We start from the raw sequence: 20,810 nt of genomic DNA on the forward strand, positions 1-20,810 counted from the left end.
ACCAGCAACCCAAAATAATTCTTTCTCTGTCGTGTGTGTGTGTGTCTCTCATTACGTATGTATGTATGTATGTGTTCGTGTCTGAACCGTTCGTTTGGTGTGGTGCAACAGCAGTGAGGCGGCAAGGTGGCTGTGACGAGGTTAGGTTTACAAGTGTGTTTAATTACGTGGATCTATTAATTTCTCTGCTTCATCGATCTACTACTGTAACTACACAGTAGCATGCACTACCCAGTACCGACCATTACAACACTTGTTGGGTAATAGAATGTTAGGAGATTCGAATCTGATTGTCAATTCATGATAGTTGAATAAACATATTCAAATTAGAGTTCCAAATTCTAAGAAACAAAGAGTGAAACGCGCAGTAAGTAACGTTCAAAGTAGAGATGGATTGATGAGGAGAAGATAATGATAATAAGACTAGATTCATCGTTACTGACCTTAATTATTTCTACTTCTTGCGTTTCTTGTTTCCTCAGCATCACTTTGACTTCCTATTCTCTTTTTTTTTCTAGAAAAAAAGAAAAAGAAATGAATTCATTCTTCAATTGAATTAGTTTGATGGCAACATTGGTGGCCATCATCATCAACAATGAAATTCGTTTTTCATTTTTGTCTTCTCTTGTAATAAGGCAATAATTATTATCATTCTTTAGGACATCATGAGCATATCTAAATAACATATATATGATAAATCTTGTTGTGATCTGATTTTCTCTTTTTTTGGAAAGTAAGATTTTCTTTCAAGAGAAAGCTAGCTGAGGACATGAAATCTACATCACACAACTCAGGAAGAGATTTTTTTTTTCTTTTTAAAAGATAATAGGTGGTAGAAAGGAAGAGCATGACTTTAGGAGTACTACAAGAGATGCTTAGTGTTACAAGTATATATATTGTCGCAATTCTTCATTCGATTAGTGGCAACTAAAAGAAAATTAATTTTTTTGCTAAATCTATGATATATTCGAGTAAGTACTATACTATATTAAATTAGAGTATGCAAATCCCAAATTTTATCAAATGAATCATAATCTCCCATTAGCTGGCAGTAGCTGAACCCAAATCCAAAAATATCATTATTTGAAGAGAAGTCCAACCCCCAAAAAAGGTATCATAGTGGAGTTTATCAGACTCATTTCTAGAGATTGCCAGGAAGAAATCCACCTCCCATGGCTATGTTAGTTGCATACATCTGTTTTTTAATTTGTGTGGAAATAGTTGCATCTTCAAACTTCACTAGTAACATCTTCCACCCTCTTCTTCTGATGATAAATTGGTTCCTGGTGCATAGAATTGTTACTGAACAGATTCATTGAGCTGTACATATGCACATATTCAAATCCATTACTTAGAAACCTTTCTTTTGGTCATTGATAGCTCTTTTGATTCAGGCCATTAAACAAAACAGTGAGAGAAGAGGGTAAGTGCATGGACTTTAATGGATTTAATCATATACATGTTTCTTAAATCACAGCACCATTCACATACCTTATTGTTTTCAATTCCCACTTTTTTCAGCTCTCATCAAGTAAAATTTATACAAGTCGACCATGCATTAGATTACCTTCTCTTCCTCTCTCTCTCTCTTATAAAGATATGAATAAACATCCAAAGAATGTCACAAATTAAACTGTGTCTGACCACACGAATCTTTTAGTGTTTGGAAAATAATTGTCATCATTAGCATAAAGCACTCGTGTCTTAGTCTTCTAAATTATTGAATAATTGCAAAGTTGAAAAACGATAATCTTTGACTCCCAAAGTACAACCAAGCTTAATGCATTTTAGATTATGTCAATATCTTGGTGATCATTGTTCTACGTGACAATGATTATGGCTCTTCAAAACTATGGGTGGCACTGATTAGTTCTATTTTCAAGTGCAATCAGAGCGAATATATATCCAGAGAGCAAGTAGGCTCTAAACTATTATTAATTATGTATTACTTTGATCCCAACACAAACCTTAATGTCTTAATTCAGATGTTTGACATTGTAAATGTCCTAGGTCAAAAAGCTTTTGAATGAAACTCAACGGCTTAATAATAAGGTCAAAGGCCAAATCGTACATTGGGTTGTGGAGTTTCAAGTTTCAAGTAAAGAATGTCATAAAAGAATAGCACTTCCACCCACTTATGTGAAATCCTTGATTTGATTTGATACTTACTAGGGTTTTATGATAATTAAAAAAGATAATTACGTTTTTGGTAAACTTAAACAAAATGAAAAATAAATAATCACGTACACTTACTATGTTTGACCTATGTTTAGAAACTTTAAAATCTTCCTTTAATACTTTCATATTAATATATGAAATCGTAGAGCTGAAGATTAGTTTTTTTTTATCATTCAATGTGTCTTATATCTCATAAAAATTGAGGGCATTATAATCTTTACGTACGGGCAGTCCTATCCAACTTTCAGGCATCAAGATTTGTTTCTAGCAAAGATGATTATCATAAGAGATTCTCTTCTTGAAAATCTGCACTTTTTGAATCAAGAAAATAGATGGAATGATCTTATATTAAGAGCTAAATTGGCTAAAAAGATGGGTAATAATTATTGGGGTGAATCCGCGTGGCCTAACAATCTTCTGTATATATTTCCAATAGTAATTCTATGTACTATTGCATGTAATGTAGGCTTAGCAGTTTTAGAACCATCAATGATTAGTGAACCAGCAGATCTATTTGGAATCCTTTTAGAAATATTACTCAAATGGCACTAAAAGATTTTTTTTAGTAGAAAATAATATTCAATTCAAAAATAAACATTAGATAGTAGACTTTGAAACAAAAAGTTTCAATAGGGGAAAGAACATTTTATGACACCCTAGACTAGAATGTGGCGAGTTGCACTAACCAATGAGAAAAACGAAGGAGGCAAAAGTTTCATTTTAGAATGTTCTCAGAGTGAATTAACTTGACATCTTTTACTTAGTGGCTAAGATGATCCGATTACGGTTTCAGTACGCAAAGCTAGTGGTGGAGGATTGCTCGAGACATAGACTATTCTTCTCTAGTTGGAGGATTTCGGTTTCCTTTCCCAGATCAAGAGTTCTGTCCATCATTAGTTACCACTGCCATGGGGTTGGATCTAATCAATTGTGAGGGTTCTCTCCAGGAGACATATTGGAGGATATGGTGCTATGGCTTGAAATTGCAGAGGTGATGTTATTTTTTCTTGTGCTGGTGGTTGTGCTAATGTGGGTGTTTTCATGCTAAGATGCTTATAATTCGGTGTGGTTTGCAATCTGTTCGACAATACTGCTATAATAATGTTTTGGTGCATTCAGACTCCCAAATGGCAATTAGGACCCTACTGGGTACTTTCTAGTCACCTTGGGGGATATTACACATTGTTCAGGATATTCTTCACTTGAGATCGTTGTTTCAGGAGTGTATTTTGGTGCATGGAGTTAAGAAGACTAATAGGTGTGTGGATTATTTAATCGGATTGGCAACAACGGACCAAGAAATTTTGTTAGATCCTCTCTCTTTGTCTGCTCAGCTCTCTTTGTATGTTGTAGAAGAGCGGTAGGATCGCAGGTTTTTTAGAACATAATCCTATATTCTTGTATGTATTCTTTTTATTTTTATTAATATAAATTCTCCTTTTCTCGAAAAAAAAAAAAAAACATGTACTGTAATCAGGACCGGTTCAGTTTCGGTGTTATGAAATTTCTGAAAATGGACTGTTCAAAACCAGAAAAATTTTCAAAAAAAAAAAAAAAGAAGAAAAAACCAGACAATTCCAAGAATCAGAAAAGCCCAGGTTTTCTCTATAGTTGTTTAACCCAAACAGACGAAGCCCAACCCAACCAAATATGAAGGTGGGGGGCGGGGGGTGGAGAAAGGCCCAAAATTAATTAAAACTGGGCCTCCTCTTATTGGGTCAGCTTCAGCTTGGCCCAGTACAACCTGTAGATCAATGCAGCCTAACTGATCATTTATGGGTTAGATTTCCAACTAAGAAATATGTGTTTCAGAATTAGATGCATTAAGGGCCTGCAACTGACAGGACCCGGGTGTAAAATCCAACTGCCTTACAAACGGGAGATTATGGGAGGGGGTGAAACCGAGTTCAAAAGATACATTTGACTTCACAAAATCACGCGATCAAATATTTTTGGTGATCCCAATTTCATTCCACACCAAACATCTAATTTTATAAATTATAACTCCATAGACTTGAAATCTATAGATTTGAAATCTCTAGATTTTTGAAATCTCGAGACTCATGTAACCAAACGGGCCCTATAAAGGCATCCAACTTTGTTCAAGTTTTTGTTACAGTAGTATCCTAAACATAACAGAATAGGGTAGTTGTATAGTTAATAGAGATGGAAAGGATATAATTGAATATACATTACCATTATTTGATAGAAGCACTAATTATTTGCAGGTTTAGAGGGAGATAAATTAAGAGATGCAACCCAGGTGTTTTAAGTTTTCCACAGAGCAGAAGAACAAGAGAGAAAGGGGGAAAAATGCTTCTTTTGTGGAAAGAATTCATGTTTTAAGTAAGTATTTTCTTGAAAACAGAAATTCTAATCCATAAACACTCATGCATATTCAAAACCCAGAAAGCAAAGATGGAACCGGAGCCGAAATGCCATCCACAGAGCGTGTACTGTATTTTTTGGGGGCAAAATAAAATACTGTCTGGTTTCACACTTCTTAATTCCATGAAGTGTGGAAGGAAGGAAGAGGCACTACCTGCACCTAAGACTTCGGGGTTGCCAAGTGCTGCGGGATTTGCTCGACACGTTTTGATCTGCAAACGAAAGCAAGCCCATGTATGTTGCACACCGAGGCATTAGATTTTCTCTCACGTCGTGACATGTAAGTTCCAGAGGTTGCCAAGGAAATCGTCATTGCTTCCACCGTATTCGGTTCTTCTAATTCTCTTACCATGTAAAAATTAATTGTCTGAATAGCAAGGAAAGGAAATAACAAGAAAGGAGGAAGAAGATTCTGAGAGACACAACGGAATATGGCTTGGTTCAGAAGCCTCATTCATGTTTCCTCCATTATCAAGTCTTCTTCTTCAATTAAGCACAGATACTGGAACCCATCTCCTATCATCTCCACATCTCTGTTACAGCACTTGTGTACTGAATCAACACTTCAAACCCCATCTCCAAATGTTCACCACTGCTCTGGTCTCGGGCCAACTAACCCCGGCGAGAAGCCGAGGTTGGTGGTTTTGGGTTCGGGATGGGCTGGTTGCAGGCTCATGAAAGGTATAGACACCAGTATATATGATGTGGTCTGCGTTTCTCCTCGGAATCATATGGTTTTCACTCCTCTGTTGGCTTCCACTTGTGTTGGTACGCTTGAGTTTCGATCCGTAGCTGAACCAGTTGGAAGGATACAACCCGCCATTTCTCAGCAACCTGGTTCTTACTTCTTTCTTGCTAATTGCAAGGAACTTGATGCCGATAACCATGTGGTTTGAATTCCCTTCCTTTTTCTTTTATGTGGAAATTTATTTATTTATTTCTTGGTGATTAGATACAGTGTTTTCAGGAAAATTTAAAAATCATTTAACTATTTCCTTGTCCATTTCCTGTTTCCTTGTTCTGTGTTGAAATAGAAAGGATTGTTTCTTCTTTCCCTTGCAATTGTTTGGTTTTTTTCAGCTTGTAAAAAGGTTCTGGAACAGCTTATTCACTAGACATTGGGTGGTGGATTTGATATGATACTGAACTCTGTCGTCTAATTAATCTTGCTCGCTTTTCTTGAAAGCCTTCTATCACTTCGATTGATATCTTGTCCACGGGATATTAACTGAACCGAGATAAATTTGAAATGGGGGATTATAAAAGAAAATTTCTTTGTGAAATTGAAGGTGCACTGTGAGACCCTAACGGATGGAGAGAATACCCTGAAGCCTTGGAAATTTAGCATCTCGTATGATAAGTTAGTTATTGCAGCAGGAGCTGAGGCTTCTACTTTTGGAATCCATGGTGTGAAGGAACATGCTATTTTTCTTCGTGAAGTTCATGATGCTCAGGAGATCCGTAGGAAGCTATTGCTGAACCTAATGTTATCTGATGTGCCTGGTACGACTTCACCATGGACATTTTTTTTGCCATGCATCTTAAGGGGAAAAATTGACTTAGTAAACCATGTTTTAATGCAGGAATCTCAGAGGAGGAAAAACGTAGACTGTTACACTGTGTTGTCATTGGAGGTGGTCCAACTGGGGTTGAGTTCAGTGGAGAACTTAGTGATTTCATCATCAAAGATGTTCACAAAAGATATGCACATGTGGAAGATTACATACATGTAACCCTTATTGAGGTTTGTGAATATGTGGTGCACAATCATAATATCATTATTCAATTTTCTTCTTTGATTGGGCAAATACCCTGTGATCAAAAAAATTATTAATGTACTAATGACTCCAATATTGAATTGTCGCTATGTTCAGGTACATTTATAGCTATCAAAATGAAATGTTTGTCCTTGTCGTACAGGCTAATGAGATATTATCTTCCTTCGATGATCGCCTCAGGCAGTACGCCACTAGGCAATTGACTAAGGTGTGCCCATTTACTTCAGAATGCAAAGAATTATCAACTATTTTATATAAATTTATTGCTGATACTGATCTATATTTTTCTTTGATATACACAATTTGTTATTGTGCTTTATGTTTTATGAAATACAGTTTCGAGCAAACTATTTGAAGTGTTTTAATTGGAAAACCCAGAAAATTGAGGGTGTTTAAAGCAATTCCAGACCTTTAGTAAATGTGTCCTCATTAGAATTGATAAGAATGTGATGTTTTGAATATCCTTTTGATGATTACGAGTGCAGTTCCTTTTGTTTATATGTTTTTCCAATAGATTGCAATTGTTGAAAGGGCTAGTTCAGTTTGTTTATTTTATTTGATTTTTCATGCATTCAGCATGAAAATAATGTTATAATGTCAAACTTTCCACCCTCCATAAATTAAGACAGAAAAAAATAATCCTCTGTTTTTGTGTCTATGTACTTCTTTCCTGGATGAAAAGTTGTTATCTAGCAAACACTTCCTGTTCTTAGCTTTAGCCCAATCTTCAGGGCAATTTTTCTTGTTTTCTTCTTGAGTTCTTGCTTCAGATTTGTTTAGTCAAAATGAGATTCAGCTCTCCTTTTGTTGATTTTTCTCTGACTAAGGCTTTTGAGATCTGTTGATTCAGATATAACTGCATGAATGTAGGATTTTGAAGTTTCCTTGGAGTTGGATGCAGAGCATTGCAGAAAGCCCAGTGCTGATCTGACTTTTTTGATGAGGATCACATATTGATCTTAAGTCTTCTGAGTGTTGATGGTTGAATGGTTCACTTTTTGGATTTATTAGTTCATGGTGTATCGTTATTAATTTTTGGTCCATGGTGTTTTTTGGCTTTGGTTCCTCTATATTTAACATTTCATAGGCCAACACATAAGAGTTCACTTGTCTGTAATTTCTAGAGCTGGTCTTCCCAAAAAGTTACAAATTATTTTATGCTACCAGTCATATCATGTTTAGTTGCACTACAATCTATTTCCATTTACTTTGCAAGAGCTGGTGACTTTTGAATTTTCATATTCTCAGTCAGGTGTACGTCTTGTCCGTGGAATTGTAAAAGATGTTCAGCTGCAGAAGGTTATTCTTAATGATGGAACAGAGGTTCCTTATGGGTTGTTGGTGTGGTCCACAGGTGTTGGTCCCTCTCCTTTCACAAGATCTCTGCAACTTCCAAAATCTCCTGGTGGAAGGTGCAGTTATGACTCCCTAGAGCAGAGCTTATGATTAGAATTATTATCTTCCTAACATCAACTCTCTAAAGGTTTCGTTCTGCAGAATCTTTATACAATTGTATGTGGGGAGTTCATCTCTCATTGTTTCCATTGATGTTAGCAGGATCGGTGTGGATGAATGGTTACGTGTTCCTTCCGTGCAGGATGTTTTTGCAATTGGTGATTGTTGTGGTTTTCTTGAAAGCACAGGCAAAACAGTGCTTCCGGCTCTTGCTCAGGTTGGTGGTGGAAACCAAGATCTTTCAGGTCACTCATTGGTCTAGTTTATTGCATAGAAAATGATACTAGGGTGAGATTGATTTGTGAAAATTCAGGCACCCAAAGCTAAGAAGGGCAGGTAGGATTAGCCACTCCCGGCCAAGGTTGAGATGGCTTCTGTGATGCCTTAAGATTGTGCCCTGGCAATGCTTACTTTCATGATCACCATTTTGTTCGCCATGGATAATTGTGGAGACATGAAAACAACTGCTCCAAATAATCTGGTACCCTATGGAGACAATGCCTTGTATTCTTCTTAGTACAGAATCTGAACCCTTCACAAGAAATTTTTTCGAGGGACACAAATGTCACATTGTACTGCCAAATTCAACGTACCTTACATTATATAGTCTGGAGTCTTTGTTCTAGTTGCCAGACATAAATTGAATTCCATGTATGCTAAGTTTAGAGCAAGCATTGCACTGTAGTTGATCCTAATGAGATGCCTAAACCAGGTTGCAGAGCGGCAGGGGAAATATCTTGGGAACCTTTTGAACAAGATTGGTAAAGCTGGTGGAGGGCATGCTAACTGTGTAATGGAAATCGAATTGGAGGCCCCATTTGTTTATAAACACTTGGGTAGTATGGCTACTGTTGGGAGTTTCAAGGCTCTTGTGGATCTCAGACAAAACAAGGTTAGTTTCTTATCATGATGAGGATCTGCGGCTCTGCGTTACTATGTTTGGTTTTGGGCTTGCTGACCGCTACATATTTTCTTTGTCAGGAGTCAAAAGGGTTGTCTCTAACAGGGTTTGTTAGTTGGTTTATATGGCGATCTGCATATTTAACACGGGTAATAAGCTGGAGAAACAGATTCTATGTTGCAGTCAATTGGGCCACCACATTTGTGTTTGGCCGTGATATAAGCCGTATCTGAAACAAAATTGGAGGTATCACAAATTCACGCATGGCTCCCAATCAGTGGGTAGGAGACTTAACTAGCTTTATTATTGTTCTATACAGGATTGTTGGGTCATTTTTTTGCAGATGGTTGAAACCAGTAGACTTGAAGGACTAGACTCGGAATGTATCTTGTTCTCAAATTGGATTAGCTCTCGCAGTTCAAAGACGAATACAAATTCCCTTTCAGAACTGGAAATAGAACATGTCAAAACATGCTTTGTGATAGTTATTACATTTCATTTCACTCTCAATGAATTTGGTGCATTATATTTCCATATGGACAGTCAAGTTGTAGGAATGTTGTTTCCACTCAAATGAATTCTTTTTGAAAGCACCAAGAATACAAATTTCTGTACTGGCTTCAAGGAAAGGATAAATTTTGCTGTAGCAAGATTGAAGATCGCTTGGCTGATCGAGGCCTTTTGCCACCCATAGCAATCTTCCTTCCTTCTGTGCATTTATTCAATGCAGCGTTGGGCGCATAAAACTCTATACAACAAGCTTTCCATCACAATTCAGACACTTCAACTCAACTCATCGGAAGATAACATTGTTATTTCTGCTCTTAGGAGTGATTGAAGACACATAGATTGGCTGATCGGAAGATAACATTGTTATTTATGATCTTAAATAAGCACCTACATCATGACATTAAAAAATTTGACAAAAAAATAAAAAGCTTTGGGTTTCAAACTAGTAACTTTGATAAATGTCTTTGTTATAAGTTTGAATCAAATAAGGTCATGATTATTTACTTATATATAGACGACTTGTTGATTCTTGGTTCTGATCACTCTATAGTGACTAACATTAAAGAAACCTTAGAGATAAAGAATTCGACATGATGTATCTTGATGTTGTAGACACAATTCTTGGCGTAAAAGTAAGTTTTATTGGGCAATGAATTATATTGAGTCAATTTAGCTATATTATAAATCTTTAAATTTCTAAATGAGACTATAGTGGATGCAAATTGATAAAGACACCATATGATTATGAAAAAAAGCTTGTACCTTGTGACAGTAAAGCTATGAATCAGTCAGATAATTTTACACTGATTAGTAGTCTCTTGTATATAATAAGTTGCAGACATAGCCTATACAGTAGGCATGCTTGAGTTGATTCATCAGTAATCCTAATAAAGAGCATTGGGATTCCTTCACAAGGTTGATGAGATACTTTAAGGGCACTTCAATCTATACAAGGTCTAGACCCTTGTCTAAATTGAATATCTTTCATTTCTGGAAAGATAATTTTGTTGCATCTTGTTGCTTGGATATAGAAACACAAATCTAGTAGCTAGTGATTATTTTTATATTAGCTGAAGTGGCTATTGAAAGGAAATCAAGAGATAGAGTTGTATAACTTTTGAATTCTATCTTGTATGGAATCAAAATTATGTTCTCTAGCTTCAGGAAGAGATAAGGTAGAGAGCGAATAAAAGATATGATTCTAGATATTCATTTATCTAACTTAAAGATAACCTCTTTAAATTTGTTTTGTGATAATTAAGCAACAACAATGATAACTAATACCTCACTCTTTAATAGTAAAAGGAGACAAATTAGGCTAATGCAGATTGTGCTGAATTATTTAATAGAACAATAAGTGATTACTTTAGTTGATGTGTGACCAAGACAAAACATGATAAATGCCCTTACAAAGGGATTGAAATACAAATTGAACATTTAAAATTGTGGGGGAGATGGAGTTAAAGACCATATAGATAGGTAAGTCTTAATCCAATTTTATTTTATATTAAATTGTTCAAATTTCATCTAGTCATAGTTAACATTCATAATAATTTATATTTCTCAAATAATTTGGCAAGATTGTGAAATATAGAGGTTTCTGAAATTATTCCACATTGATGATATAACAACCTTTGTATTAAACTTGATTACTTATTGTGGCGTTCCCCCCCCCCCCTCCTTCCGGGACGTGAGTCCGAGAAAGGTTAGATGCGGTGGTTTGCCTCCGATGGCAAAGTTAGATGATGAATTAAGAGCAATTCCACATTGATAGGAGGGGGGGGACCTTTATATTTGGAATAACGGCAAGCTGAGTCCTGTATTAAACTTGATTACCTTATTATTCCAAACAATGAATATGGAAATTATTGATATGTTTCGATGATGTTATTTTTTTCTTTATATCATTCCACATCTAATGATATGTCTTCTATAGAAATGTTTATCATTCTAAATTTGATGGTATAACCAATAACTATGTTGGACATGATAACTCTAACATTCCAAGTAGAAACATGGAATGATTTATTGTAAAATAAACCATTTAGATCTTATTCTTGTATAGAAACTTGATTTGATTGCAAATGATTTTTCAGTCACCATGTGAGCTATACTAAGTTGTTTTGGTTGAACTAGATGTTTTTTTTTTTTTTTTTGAAGTCATATTTATAACGCTAAGTCGAGGAAACAGGAGAACAAAGCGCCTGAATCCAAGGATCGTATATAGGCCATTCAGTCATAACCATAATTGACTGGGCCCTCCTTGCTAATTGGTCAGCAACATGGTTGCACCTCTTAAAAACATGAAAAACTTACATTTATTTACCAAAAAAAAAAAGAAAAACTTACATTTAAAAAAACAACCACCAAGGTAGCAAATATCATCTAAATTGGGCTGAATGTTGTGGGCCACAGAGTGCCTTCTATGATTAATGGACATAACCAAGTCTAAAGCATCCGATTCCACTTGCACATAGTCCACTCCTTCAGCTAAAGCATAGAGTAGGCATGATCGCATAGCAAGGGCTTTAGCCATTAGAGCCGAAGAGGCTACTTCAAGTTCTAATACAGCAAACATGGGTGTGCCACCACAATCTCTAAGAATGAAGCCCAACCCTGTGTTTCCATTTTCAACAATAAAAGAGGCATATGCATTTAGCTTCATATAAGGCCTAGATGGGGGACATTCTCAACAATAGAGCTTTGGGCCCTTTGGGAGATTATAGTAGATGAATGGGCCTTCATATACTCAGTAGCAGTTTTATAGGCTTGAGTCCCCACTTGAATAGGAGTGCATATGCTTCTTTGAAAAATTAAATCATTTTTGGCAGCCCATAAACCCCAACAGGTATAAAAGCCCAAACCCACCATGAAACATTTTTCCTTTGTTGAGCCACCTTGAAATGAGAGAAGCTGTTGGAACTAGTAAACAAAATCAAATGGTCCATCCTCTGGTAATTTATAACCAAGCATGCCTACAAACCATGTACTCCTTGCAAATTGGCATTCAAAAAAATAAATGTGTAATGGTCTCTTCCTCTTGCCCACATCGACAACACATCGGATCAACCTTAAAATTACGTTGTTTCATGGCAACCCTTATTGCTAAACTTGCTACTAGCATCCTCCATATAAAAAATTTAATCTTTGGAGCAACTCTCGTTTGCCACATACCCTTCAAACTACCTCAGGAATCATAGACCATGAGTGTTGGTGAGAAAATGAGGGGTCATTTGCTCTTTTTGGTTGAACTAGAATAGTTAAGCAAAAAAATTGAATATAAATTATGAAATTCATATTTTGGTAAATTTGCAATAGATGGCGAAAATGGAGGAGCACATCCAATCTTAGGGCTTGGTGGAAAGATTTATTTGACAAGTAAAATCCATCAAAACTGTCAGGATGGATCTCAACAAGAATAATTCACTTTATGAATAAATCGTTCAAAGGTGCAAGGAACAGTTGTATTGTTCTTTGTGAGAATAGATAATTCATTTCCAAGAAGAACTTTTAATTAGATTGGGTTTAAATTTGTTCTAAAAATTATGTTTTTTTATTCAAAGTATTCTTTTGGATTTAATTGGACGAGATACTATTCTATTTTGGAAAATTATGAATGATTCTGTATTGAGTTAGAACATTAATTACATTTCTAAGATTAATGCTAGAGTCATATGTAGAACATAGGAGGAGATTGTTGAGGTATCTGAGTCATACTCAAATATGGTTAATGTATTTGAGTTATACCCAACGTATATTAATTCTAATATATGCCATCAGATTAGTTATGATTCAACGGTGTAATGGGCCTTTTGGGAGAGTCCAATTAACCGTAGAACCTAGTGTTGTTTTATAAATAATAATTGGAAGTAACGATCTAAGTATTCCAAACTAGATACTTAGAGTGTAATGCTTTAAGCAACCTTGTGTTCAAACCTTAAACCCTAACAATCTTTAAGGATTTACTAGATTCAGTTCTTAATTGGATTCTAATTCTAACTATTGAATAATTGACTGTCATGTGTTACAATCTTAGTTTTGAATTACAAAGAATTGCAAGGGTGAAAATTGTAAAGGATGTGAACTCGTAGCGTCCTTTATCGCCATTTGTAGTTGTCGATTACAACTCTCTCATTCCACATAAGAGAAAATTTTATTGCATTTCCAGAGCCTAGGATGGACAAACATGCTTTATATATACCTGAGGTGGTTTATTGCATCGAAAGGCTATTGATTCTTGATTGTCAACTAGTTGGTCTAGGTAATTTAGTAAAAACGAGGGATTATATGAGAATCAAGAATGAACAATGCAATGATGTCTTGACCATGTTATGTTTATCCTAGAGAATATGTAGGCTTGGATTAATTACTTTGGTCAAACCTCAATAGGTGATAGGGGTCTCAATACATGGTCAACGTATAGAACAATCGAATTGAAATGGGCCAAATCGGTCAATCATAGAAGTGGACTAGAGTTTGGTATTATTATAAATAGCTATGATGAATTGTTCCAATCACTCAAGTCTTTATTTTTTTCTCTTAAAAAATGAGGTAGGATAGTGAAATGTATGCACAATTTTCTTTCTGAATATTATTTTGAATCCATTTATCAAAAAAAAAAAAAAGGAATATTATTTTGTATCCTACTTATTGTATGCTATTCAATTTGGGTTTTGAGGAAAACCCATGGTTTACTAATGGACCAAACTCGGATCAGTGGCAGGTGCATTTTTAGTTTTTTAGTGATGGGAAGTGGGAACACTGTTACACTGAGCCTTTCACACGCTCTGATCAATAAGTCTCTATTGAGCAAGAAAAATATCAATGAAAAGGAATCCCCAAATCAATGGGAACAGAAATGAAAATGATAAATGATCATCGCTAGATGAAGTTTGAAATTTAATTTGGATTCCTGAAATATTATTATGTAGGAAAGGAAAGCTACATATATAGTAAAATAAAAATTCTAGATGCGATATCTGTCGAGAGGGTCTTTGAATAGCAGCCTCTCGTGATAAGCTCTCCAAGCGTAATCTTCTAAAGGAAAAGATTTGAACGCCCGTGCTGCTATCTTCTTTCCTTTCACACCATTCTTACTGCTCTGCAACTCCTCTTTTTCATCGCTATTACCGCTGCTGGAAGTTGTATGGATGGTGGTGGTGGTGGTGGTGTTAATATCGTCGTCGTCGTCGCCGCCATCCACTTTTCCTTCAAAAGGAATCAGTGGGAAGAGAGTTTGCTCAAGAGGGAGAGTGATTAACAATGACACTGAAACGCTCCGCGAATCATCTTCTTGCCCTAAGCTCGCCACCGCAGTCCCTCTCACTTTCTTCAATTTCCCGTTGCTCCATACCTTCGTCATCCATTTAAAACAGAGACACAAACCGTCACCTAATGTGATCAAGTGAATTCTAATAAACAAACAATACAAAAGGACAAATTAAACAAGCCAAACAAACCCATAAGTGGGTTTAGAAACCAGATTAAGCGATGGGCCCACCGAGGCACAAACCAACCAACCAACCGTCCCGTCCCAGGAAAAACTGCGTATGAGTTGAAGTTTTGTCCGGGAGATGACGTGGAATAACGACAAAAACTGTGCTGAGCTAGTGTCGCTGATGTGGTGATGCAGTATTGGTTGAACGCCGTAGGGACAAAGTAAAAGAGTGGTCCGACGTGGCAGCTTCCACGGCGAATTCGAGAACTGTCTCCCCAGTCCCGACGGCCACCACAACCAATGAATTTGAGCGGCAATAAAGTTGGAAGCCGCCGATCCTATACTTCTGGTTGGTTACGGGTAGTCCGTCCATTACGGGAAAATTGAAAAACAACTGAGTCAAACCGGGTGAATCGAATTACCTGAGCGATATCTCCGACGGTGACGAGGATGGAATCAACCTGAGGAGAAACGGAAACCCAACCGGAATCTGAAAGCAATGAATGCTTCCTGCATCTGATCTGGTACTGCAAGGACACTACATAAGGATAGAATCGACCATTGAAAACCGGTTTGTTAGCTGCAACACCTGACGAAAGCCACACCAACGATCTCCATGGACAAGAAGCAGAAGCAGCAGCGCCTTCATTTTCTTCCTCCCGCAATCGGAAAGGATTCGCAAACCCCAGGGCTGTGGATAGCTTCTCCACGATCTCCAAACCAACTTTCTCCAGGGCCTGAGCGAACTCGGTCAGAGACGATAGGTTCAGCTCGTTTGACTCGCTGGGACAACGTGCGGACAAGCAGAGTGAAACACTGTTTCCATCTCCACCTCCATCATCTTCGTCGTCTTCGTCGAAGCCGAGAGGCCAGTTCTTTTGAAAAAGGTTTTGTTTTTTGTCGCTGGGAAGGTCGAATATGAGGGAGAGAGATTCGAGCTCGGCAGAGAGCGCGAGTTTGGAAGGGATGGGGTGGTTGGTGACTTGGAAGAAACCTTGTTTGGAAGAAGCGGAGAGGAGATCAGTGGGGAGGTTGGGGTTATCTTGTAATGGAGGAGAAAGACAGATTACAGGAGGAGAGGTGGCGGGAGGAGCCAGGCGAGGTGGGAGAGAGAGAGTAGGTGGGAGGCGGTGAAGTACACGGGAGAGAGTGTCGTCGGCGGCGTTAGGAGTGGGGAGGCGGATGTCGTTTTGTGTGGTCGGCGTCGGAGGTGGAGCTGTGGTGGCTCCGTTGGAGGGTAGGCGCTGATGATGATAATGTTGCTCCTGAGCAGAGGACGACATGTCTTTTTTGTCCGATGCAAGAAACAAAAGACCTTGATTAATTAAGGCTCGGCTCGGCTCAGAAATGTTACCGTGTTAATAGGGCGCGCGTCTGACTCTGGACTCTCGAGGGAAGAAAACGCGAAAGCGAAATGCTTTCTCAAGTTTATAACGTCACCCACCAAAGGTTAAAGATAGAATCTGGCAGCAGAGGATGGATGGGTCCCGCTCCCCCCCCCACGGAAGAATCCAACGGCTGGAGATCCCAGTCTTGGTACTGTTGTACGGTTGCCAAGCCGTCCACTTGTAAATTCCTTTTCACAATAATTGTGATGTGGGAAAACAGCGTGCACACCAAAAGGACGACAAAAATGATATCTTGCTATAAATTGTAATTTTGTAAAAATGAAAAATTATTTATAACTTTTATTCAGGAAGTTCAATTAAATAAAGAAAAAAAAATTATCTAGAATAAATTATAGAATAAAAAATAAGTTTTATGTCATAGAAATAAATCTACTCGATGTAATAAAGAAAAAAGAAATAAGAGGGTGGAAGGCTTAGTTGACAGATTCATGGTCAATACTAAATGGTTTAATTTTTTTTCCTAAGGACTTTGTTTAGCTAATCTTTTTGACAAATTCTAACCATGTTATCTTATTACACCTTATCCCCGTGAAAGTAAATTAAAAAAGCTCTTTAGATTTGAAAAGTTCGAAACTCTTGAACCAGTCAGCCTACTTTGACATTGTGAAAGAAGCATGGCTGTTTAGTGGATTCCCTTCTCATATATTTGTTATTAATTGATGTTTGGCTTTAGTGTTACGAATGGTGAGGATCAAAAGTTGTGGTCAAGATCGAGATCACTCGTTTTGTTTCTTTTTTCTTTATCTGACTATAGGCAGCCATTGTTGCCATTTATTGAAGCACGACCCTCTAAACTCAATTACGTCTAACAATTCTTAAAAAGATGTAACAATTCTTAAGATGGAGACTTATATAAAAGAGAGTCCCGGAGCAAATAGGACATGGATTTTATTTGAAATATTCAAAATATCTTCGAGACTTAAATTAGGAAATCACAGAAAACCAACTCCAAGCACTCTTGAGATTAACTCTTAATCAAATTGATCTGTTGTGGCAACAAAATTATAGAATTCAATGGAACCTATATGGTGATAGAAACACCCACTTCTTTCATATGTCAACTCTTAAGAGGAGAGCAAGGAAAAAGATTAAGCATTTAAACTATCAAGGTTGTAACCTCAATTATTAGAGAGAGATTGAAGAGGATTTCATTTCTCCATTCAAAGGAATTTACTCCACCTCCAACCTTCATATAGATGAAGCTTATTTTGACCTCATTAGAGGAAGAATCACTAATCAACATTGGGATATACTTAATTCTCCATATATTTGTAAATATCTTCTTCTCCAAGAACTATCAAGGTTAGAGGAGACCCTTTATCTTCTTATATATGTCTTCTGTGGTGAGATATTATCCAATCATATTGAAGAGACTAGATTAAAGAGAATGATTAAAGGTATCAAAAAATTTTGTAGAGGGGAAGAGAGTTTATCTCATCTTGCATTTGAAAGATAACGTTATTCTTTTTGGTCAATCTACTTTGAAAGAAGTTGATCAATTTAAGAAAATCATTGACAAATATTGTTCTTTTATGGGCAACTTTTAAATCATCAAAAGACTAGAGCCCATTACAGTAGAAGCACTTCTAGTCAAACTAAAAGACTGTTTGCTAACATTTCAACATCAACCCTACTAATGAACTGAATATTTATATTGGGGATTCCTTTATTCAGTGGTAAAATCAAGCAGAAACATTGTAAAGGATTGATTGATAGAGTCAATTCTAAACTTCAGGCTGGAAAACAAAGCTTTTAAGCTATGCTAGCAAATCTGTTCTAATCCAATCTATGACTCAAGCAATGCAAAGTCACTTTATGTCCTGCTTCTTGCTCCCTAAGATGTTCTTTACAAAAATTGATTTGCAAATAGAAAGTTCTTTTGGTCTGATGGACAGAAAGAATCATGTATGGAATAATATATGCCAACCAAAGAGATATGGGAGACTCAATTTTAAAAATCTAGAAGCTATGAATCATCCTTGCTAGCCAAGAAAGCCTGGGAACTGATTATTGAAAAAGACTCACTTTGGTACAAAATGATCAAGAACAAATACTTCAAAAGTTGAAGCTTTCTGCAAGCTACAGATTCTCAAAACTCATCTTGGGGATGGAAATCCGTGCGAGGACTAATTCTTGGTTTGACCAAGAATTAAGATAAATGTTGATGGTGCAGCTGAAAAAAAAAAAAAAAAAAAAAAAGAAAGAAGAATAAGAAGGAATGTGTTTCAAATCACGATGATTCGGAGGAGTTGCTCGGAATTATCTTGGAGAAGGAATTTTTTTCTTTGCTTGTGCAGGAGGAAATATTTCTAAGGCAACAGCAGCAGCAGTTAGAAGGGCTCTTCAACTGGCCATAGCCAAATACATCAAACAGGTTATCATTAAAAGTGATAATTTAGCCATTATCCAACTGATAAACAGGAAGAAGAATACCAGTTCTTGGAAGATCAAACATATTTTACATGATGTGCTGAGACTATCATCTGAATTTAATTCTATTTTTTTTTTCTCCACAACCTTAGGGAGGGTAATTCTGTGGCTGACAAATTAGCCTCCTCTGCAGCATATTCTAGTCTACTTTCTTTTCTTTCTCCCCACCCCCATTTTATTAAGTGGTCTCTCTTCTTCGATGTAGTAGGTTGTAAAAAAACTCAAGATTTTTCTTTAAATAAATTTATTTTTCCACAAAAAAAATGTCAAAATCAAAAGCTGTTAGAAAATAATGATAGAAATTGGGTATTTCATAAATGGACCATCTATTTCTCTTTGAGTAGAAGACACATGTCTATCAATCACATCCAAAGGTTAATATTAAATTAAGATAAAAAAAATTACTATCTTTTAAATTTTACTTCAATCTTTAGATGTAACTGATAGATATGTGTTCTTCATTCAGAGGGAAATGAATGGTCAATTTCTCACAGACAAGCTTGAATCAAGTTAGCACCGGCGTGCCAAACAAGACGTGCCAAACAAGACTTTCATTTTTCCATGCGTGTTGATTCTTGCTGATATTGCATCAGTGTTCTCGCTAAAACCTGGAGTAGAAACTAATCCTGCATGAGAAAAATATTCAGATGGGGTTTTCATTATAGAATAAACAGAAAAGAAAACAATATTACGAGTAGTAGCAGGTACTCTTGACAAATATCAGAGGTATCTTGAAGTGTGGAAAGTTGGTCAGTAGGTTCTTGTCAGATGCTTCACCACATTGGTCAAGCAGCTCCACCATCACCATCACATAGTTGATGAAAAAGCCAAGTGGAATGTACTGGTTTGATGGATAGATCAACCATATATAAAATAGAAAATTTTCTTTGGAGTTCTCTTAGAGCCAAGAAGCATTATTCTAGGTGGCACCAGAGCATTCTGTTCCTCTGTCTCTATTTCTAATAATTTCTATGCTCTTCTTGCCTAAAATTGTCCCCTTTGTACCTCCCTACTCTTATCTACAATTTTATTTGTCTCCTTATGTTCTGTATATCTTACCATCTATTACTTGTAATGGAAGAGAAAAGGGGCAGGAAGAAGGGAAAGTGTGGATAGGCAAAAAGACAATGGCCACTGTGAGCATGCATGATGAATAAGAGTCACATAGCTACTCTACCCAAATGATGAGGACTACAAATAATAACCACTGGGAGATGGAATTTCACAATCAATAGTTTTCAGGACATGCAGTATCCTTGATTATAGCATACTTTGATGAGGAAAGCATCACTACAAATTACAAAAAGTGCAACTGATCTTCCAATCTCCATAATTGTAACAGGAACCCAAAACGAATTCAATCACTCCCTTGTTCAGTCATTCCTATAGTTTCCTTTTTATTACCCTTCTAAGTCATAAGCTCCTCTTCTCAAACTCAGAATCCAACTGAAGACCATCAATTTTTTACTTAGTAGTCATCTCATCAAAGGAGTGAGTTGGACTTCCTGTAATAAGTAGATAAGTTGCCCTACAGAGTGAATTAATTTTTTTCACTGCAAAATGTAGCTCCTCCCCTATCTCACTTCCAAAAACATTCCAGAACCCCTGAAACTTTTGCTCTACCTTCTAGATGAACAACCCACTTCTCCCAGATTTCTCACTTGTCACGAAGCACAATAGATAGACACAATGTCCTCTGCAGTCACACAGGATAAAGCAAGAAGATTACTTTTGGATTTGATAAGGGATGAATCACCTTTCCAACATTGTGATACTTTAATAGCTTTACAAAAACATAACTTCTCAGTGATGCTACTGAACAACACAACAAACGCAATTCCCTGAAAAATTTCCTTCCCTCAAAAGAAAGATAAACCTCAGATAGAAAGAATTTCCTTCCCTGAAAATTTTCTTTCCCTTTCTGGACCGGACCTCACCTGCTCATTGGAGAGCGGGACCCGTGTGTTGGCAACACAATGTAAAGCATGAACCATACTCAATAAACATTGCAAAGAACGACACATACAACTGAGACTAAGTTTCCTTTGAATGACATAAATTCTTATGTTTAGACTTGTTAGTCCCCTCCCCTCTTCAGTGTTTATTGGATTGCAAAACCAGAGAGAATTCTAGTTCATAGGATAAAGAAAAAAGCTAATTTCTCAGCTCACCCTGCTGTAACCAGTAAATAATATGCGTCAACCGATTACCAAAAATAATAATAATAATAATAATAATAATAATAATAATAATATGCGTCAACCAATTAAATCACCTGTAGGGATTGGTTTCACTTGCCTTGTAGAAGCACATTGCATTTGCAT

The 20,810-nt window shown here is 36.6% G+C and overlaps 2 protein-coding genes across 2 annotated transcripts; one reads left to right on the forward strand and one right to left on the reverse strand.

Annotated features, from left to right (window-relative positions):
* The first annotated feature begins 4,453 nt into the window (after nucleotides 1–4,453).
* Nucleotides 4,454–9,279, forward strand: LOC149028181 (internal alternative NAD(P)H-ubiquinone oxidoreductase A2, mitochondrial-like). Its single transcript, XM_089147849.1, has 8 exons — nucleotides 4,454–5,456; nucleotides 5,856–6,069; nucleotides 6,150–6,310; nucleotides 6,487–6,552; nucleotides 7,593–7,756; nucleotides 7,902–8,016; nucleotides 8,512–8,691; nucleotides 8,781–9,279. Exons 1-8 carry the CDS (start codon nucleotides 4,998–5,000, stop codon nucleotides 8,931–8,933), a joined length of 1,512 nt encoding a protein of 503 aa, XP_089003975.1. The 5' UTR covers nucleotides 4,454–4,997; the 3' UTR covers nucleotides 8,934–9,279.
* A 4,827-nt stretch (nucleotides 9,280–14,106) lies between these two features.
* Nucleotides 14,107–15,930, reverse strand: LOC149028182 (gibberellin 2-beta-dioxygenase 3-like). The gene is made up of 2 exons (XM_089148393.1): nucleotides 15,070–15,930; nucleotides 14,107–14,563 (listed from the first exon to the last, which is right to left on the reverse strand). Exons 1-2 carry the CDS (start codon nucleotides 15,928–15,930, stop codon nucleotides 14,177–14,179), a joined length of 1,248 nt encoding a protein of 415 aa, XP_089004519.1. The 3' UTR covers nucleotides 14,107–14,176.
* Nucleotides 15,931–20,810: the final 4,880 nt, after the last annotated feature.

The sequence above is a fragment of the Hakea prostrata genome, chromosome 1 (assembly GCF_041222555.1).
Source record: "Hakea prostrata isolate BN-2017 chromosome 1, UWA_Hpros_2, whole genome shotgun sequence".
Lineage (NCBI taxonomy): Eukaryota > Viridiplantae > Streptophyta > Magnoliopsida > Proteales > Proteaceae > Hakea > Hakea prostrata.

What these genes read in the sequence shown, in the direction of transcription:
- LOC149028181 (XM_089147849.1), top strand. Translation starts at nt 4,998, where the DNA reads ATGGCTTGGTTCAGAAGCCTCATTCATGTTTCCTCCATTATCAAGTCT. An exon ending in CCAAAATCTCCTGGTGGAAG is followed by an intron (nt 7,757 to 7,901) that starts GTGCAGTTATGA and finishes TGATGTTAGCAG; the next exon opens with GATCGGTGTGGATGAATGGT. An exon ending in TGGATCTCAGACAAAACAAG is followed by an intron (nt 8,692 to 8,780) that starts GTTAGTTTCTTA and finishes TTTCTTTGTCAG; the next exon opens with GAGTCAAAAGGGTTGTCTCT.
- LOC149028182 (XM_089148393.1), bottom strand. Translation starts at nt 15,930, where the DNA reads ATGTCGTCCTCTGCTCAGGAGCAACATTATCATCATCAGCGCCTACCC. An exon ending in CCGTCGGAGATATCGCTCAG is followed by an intron (nt 14,564 to 15,069) that starts GTAATTCGATTC and finishes TGGATGACGAAG; the next exon opens with GTATGGAGCAACGGGAAATT.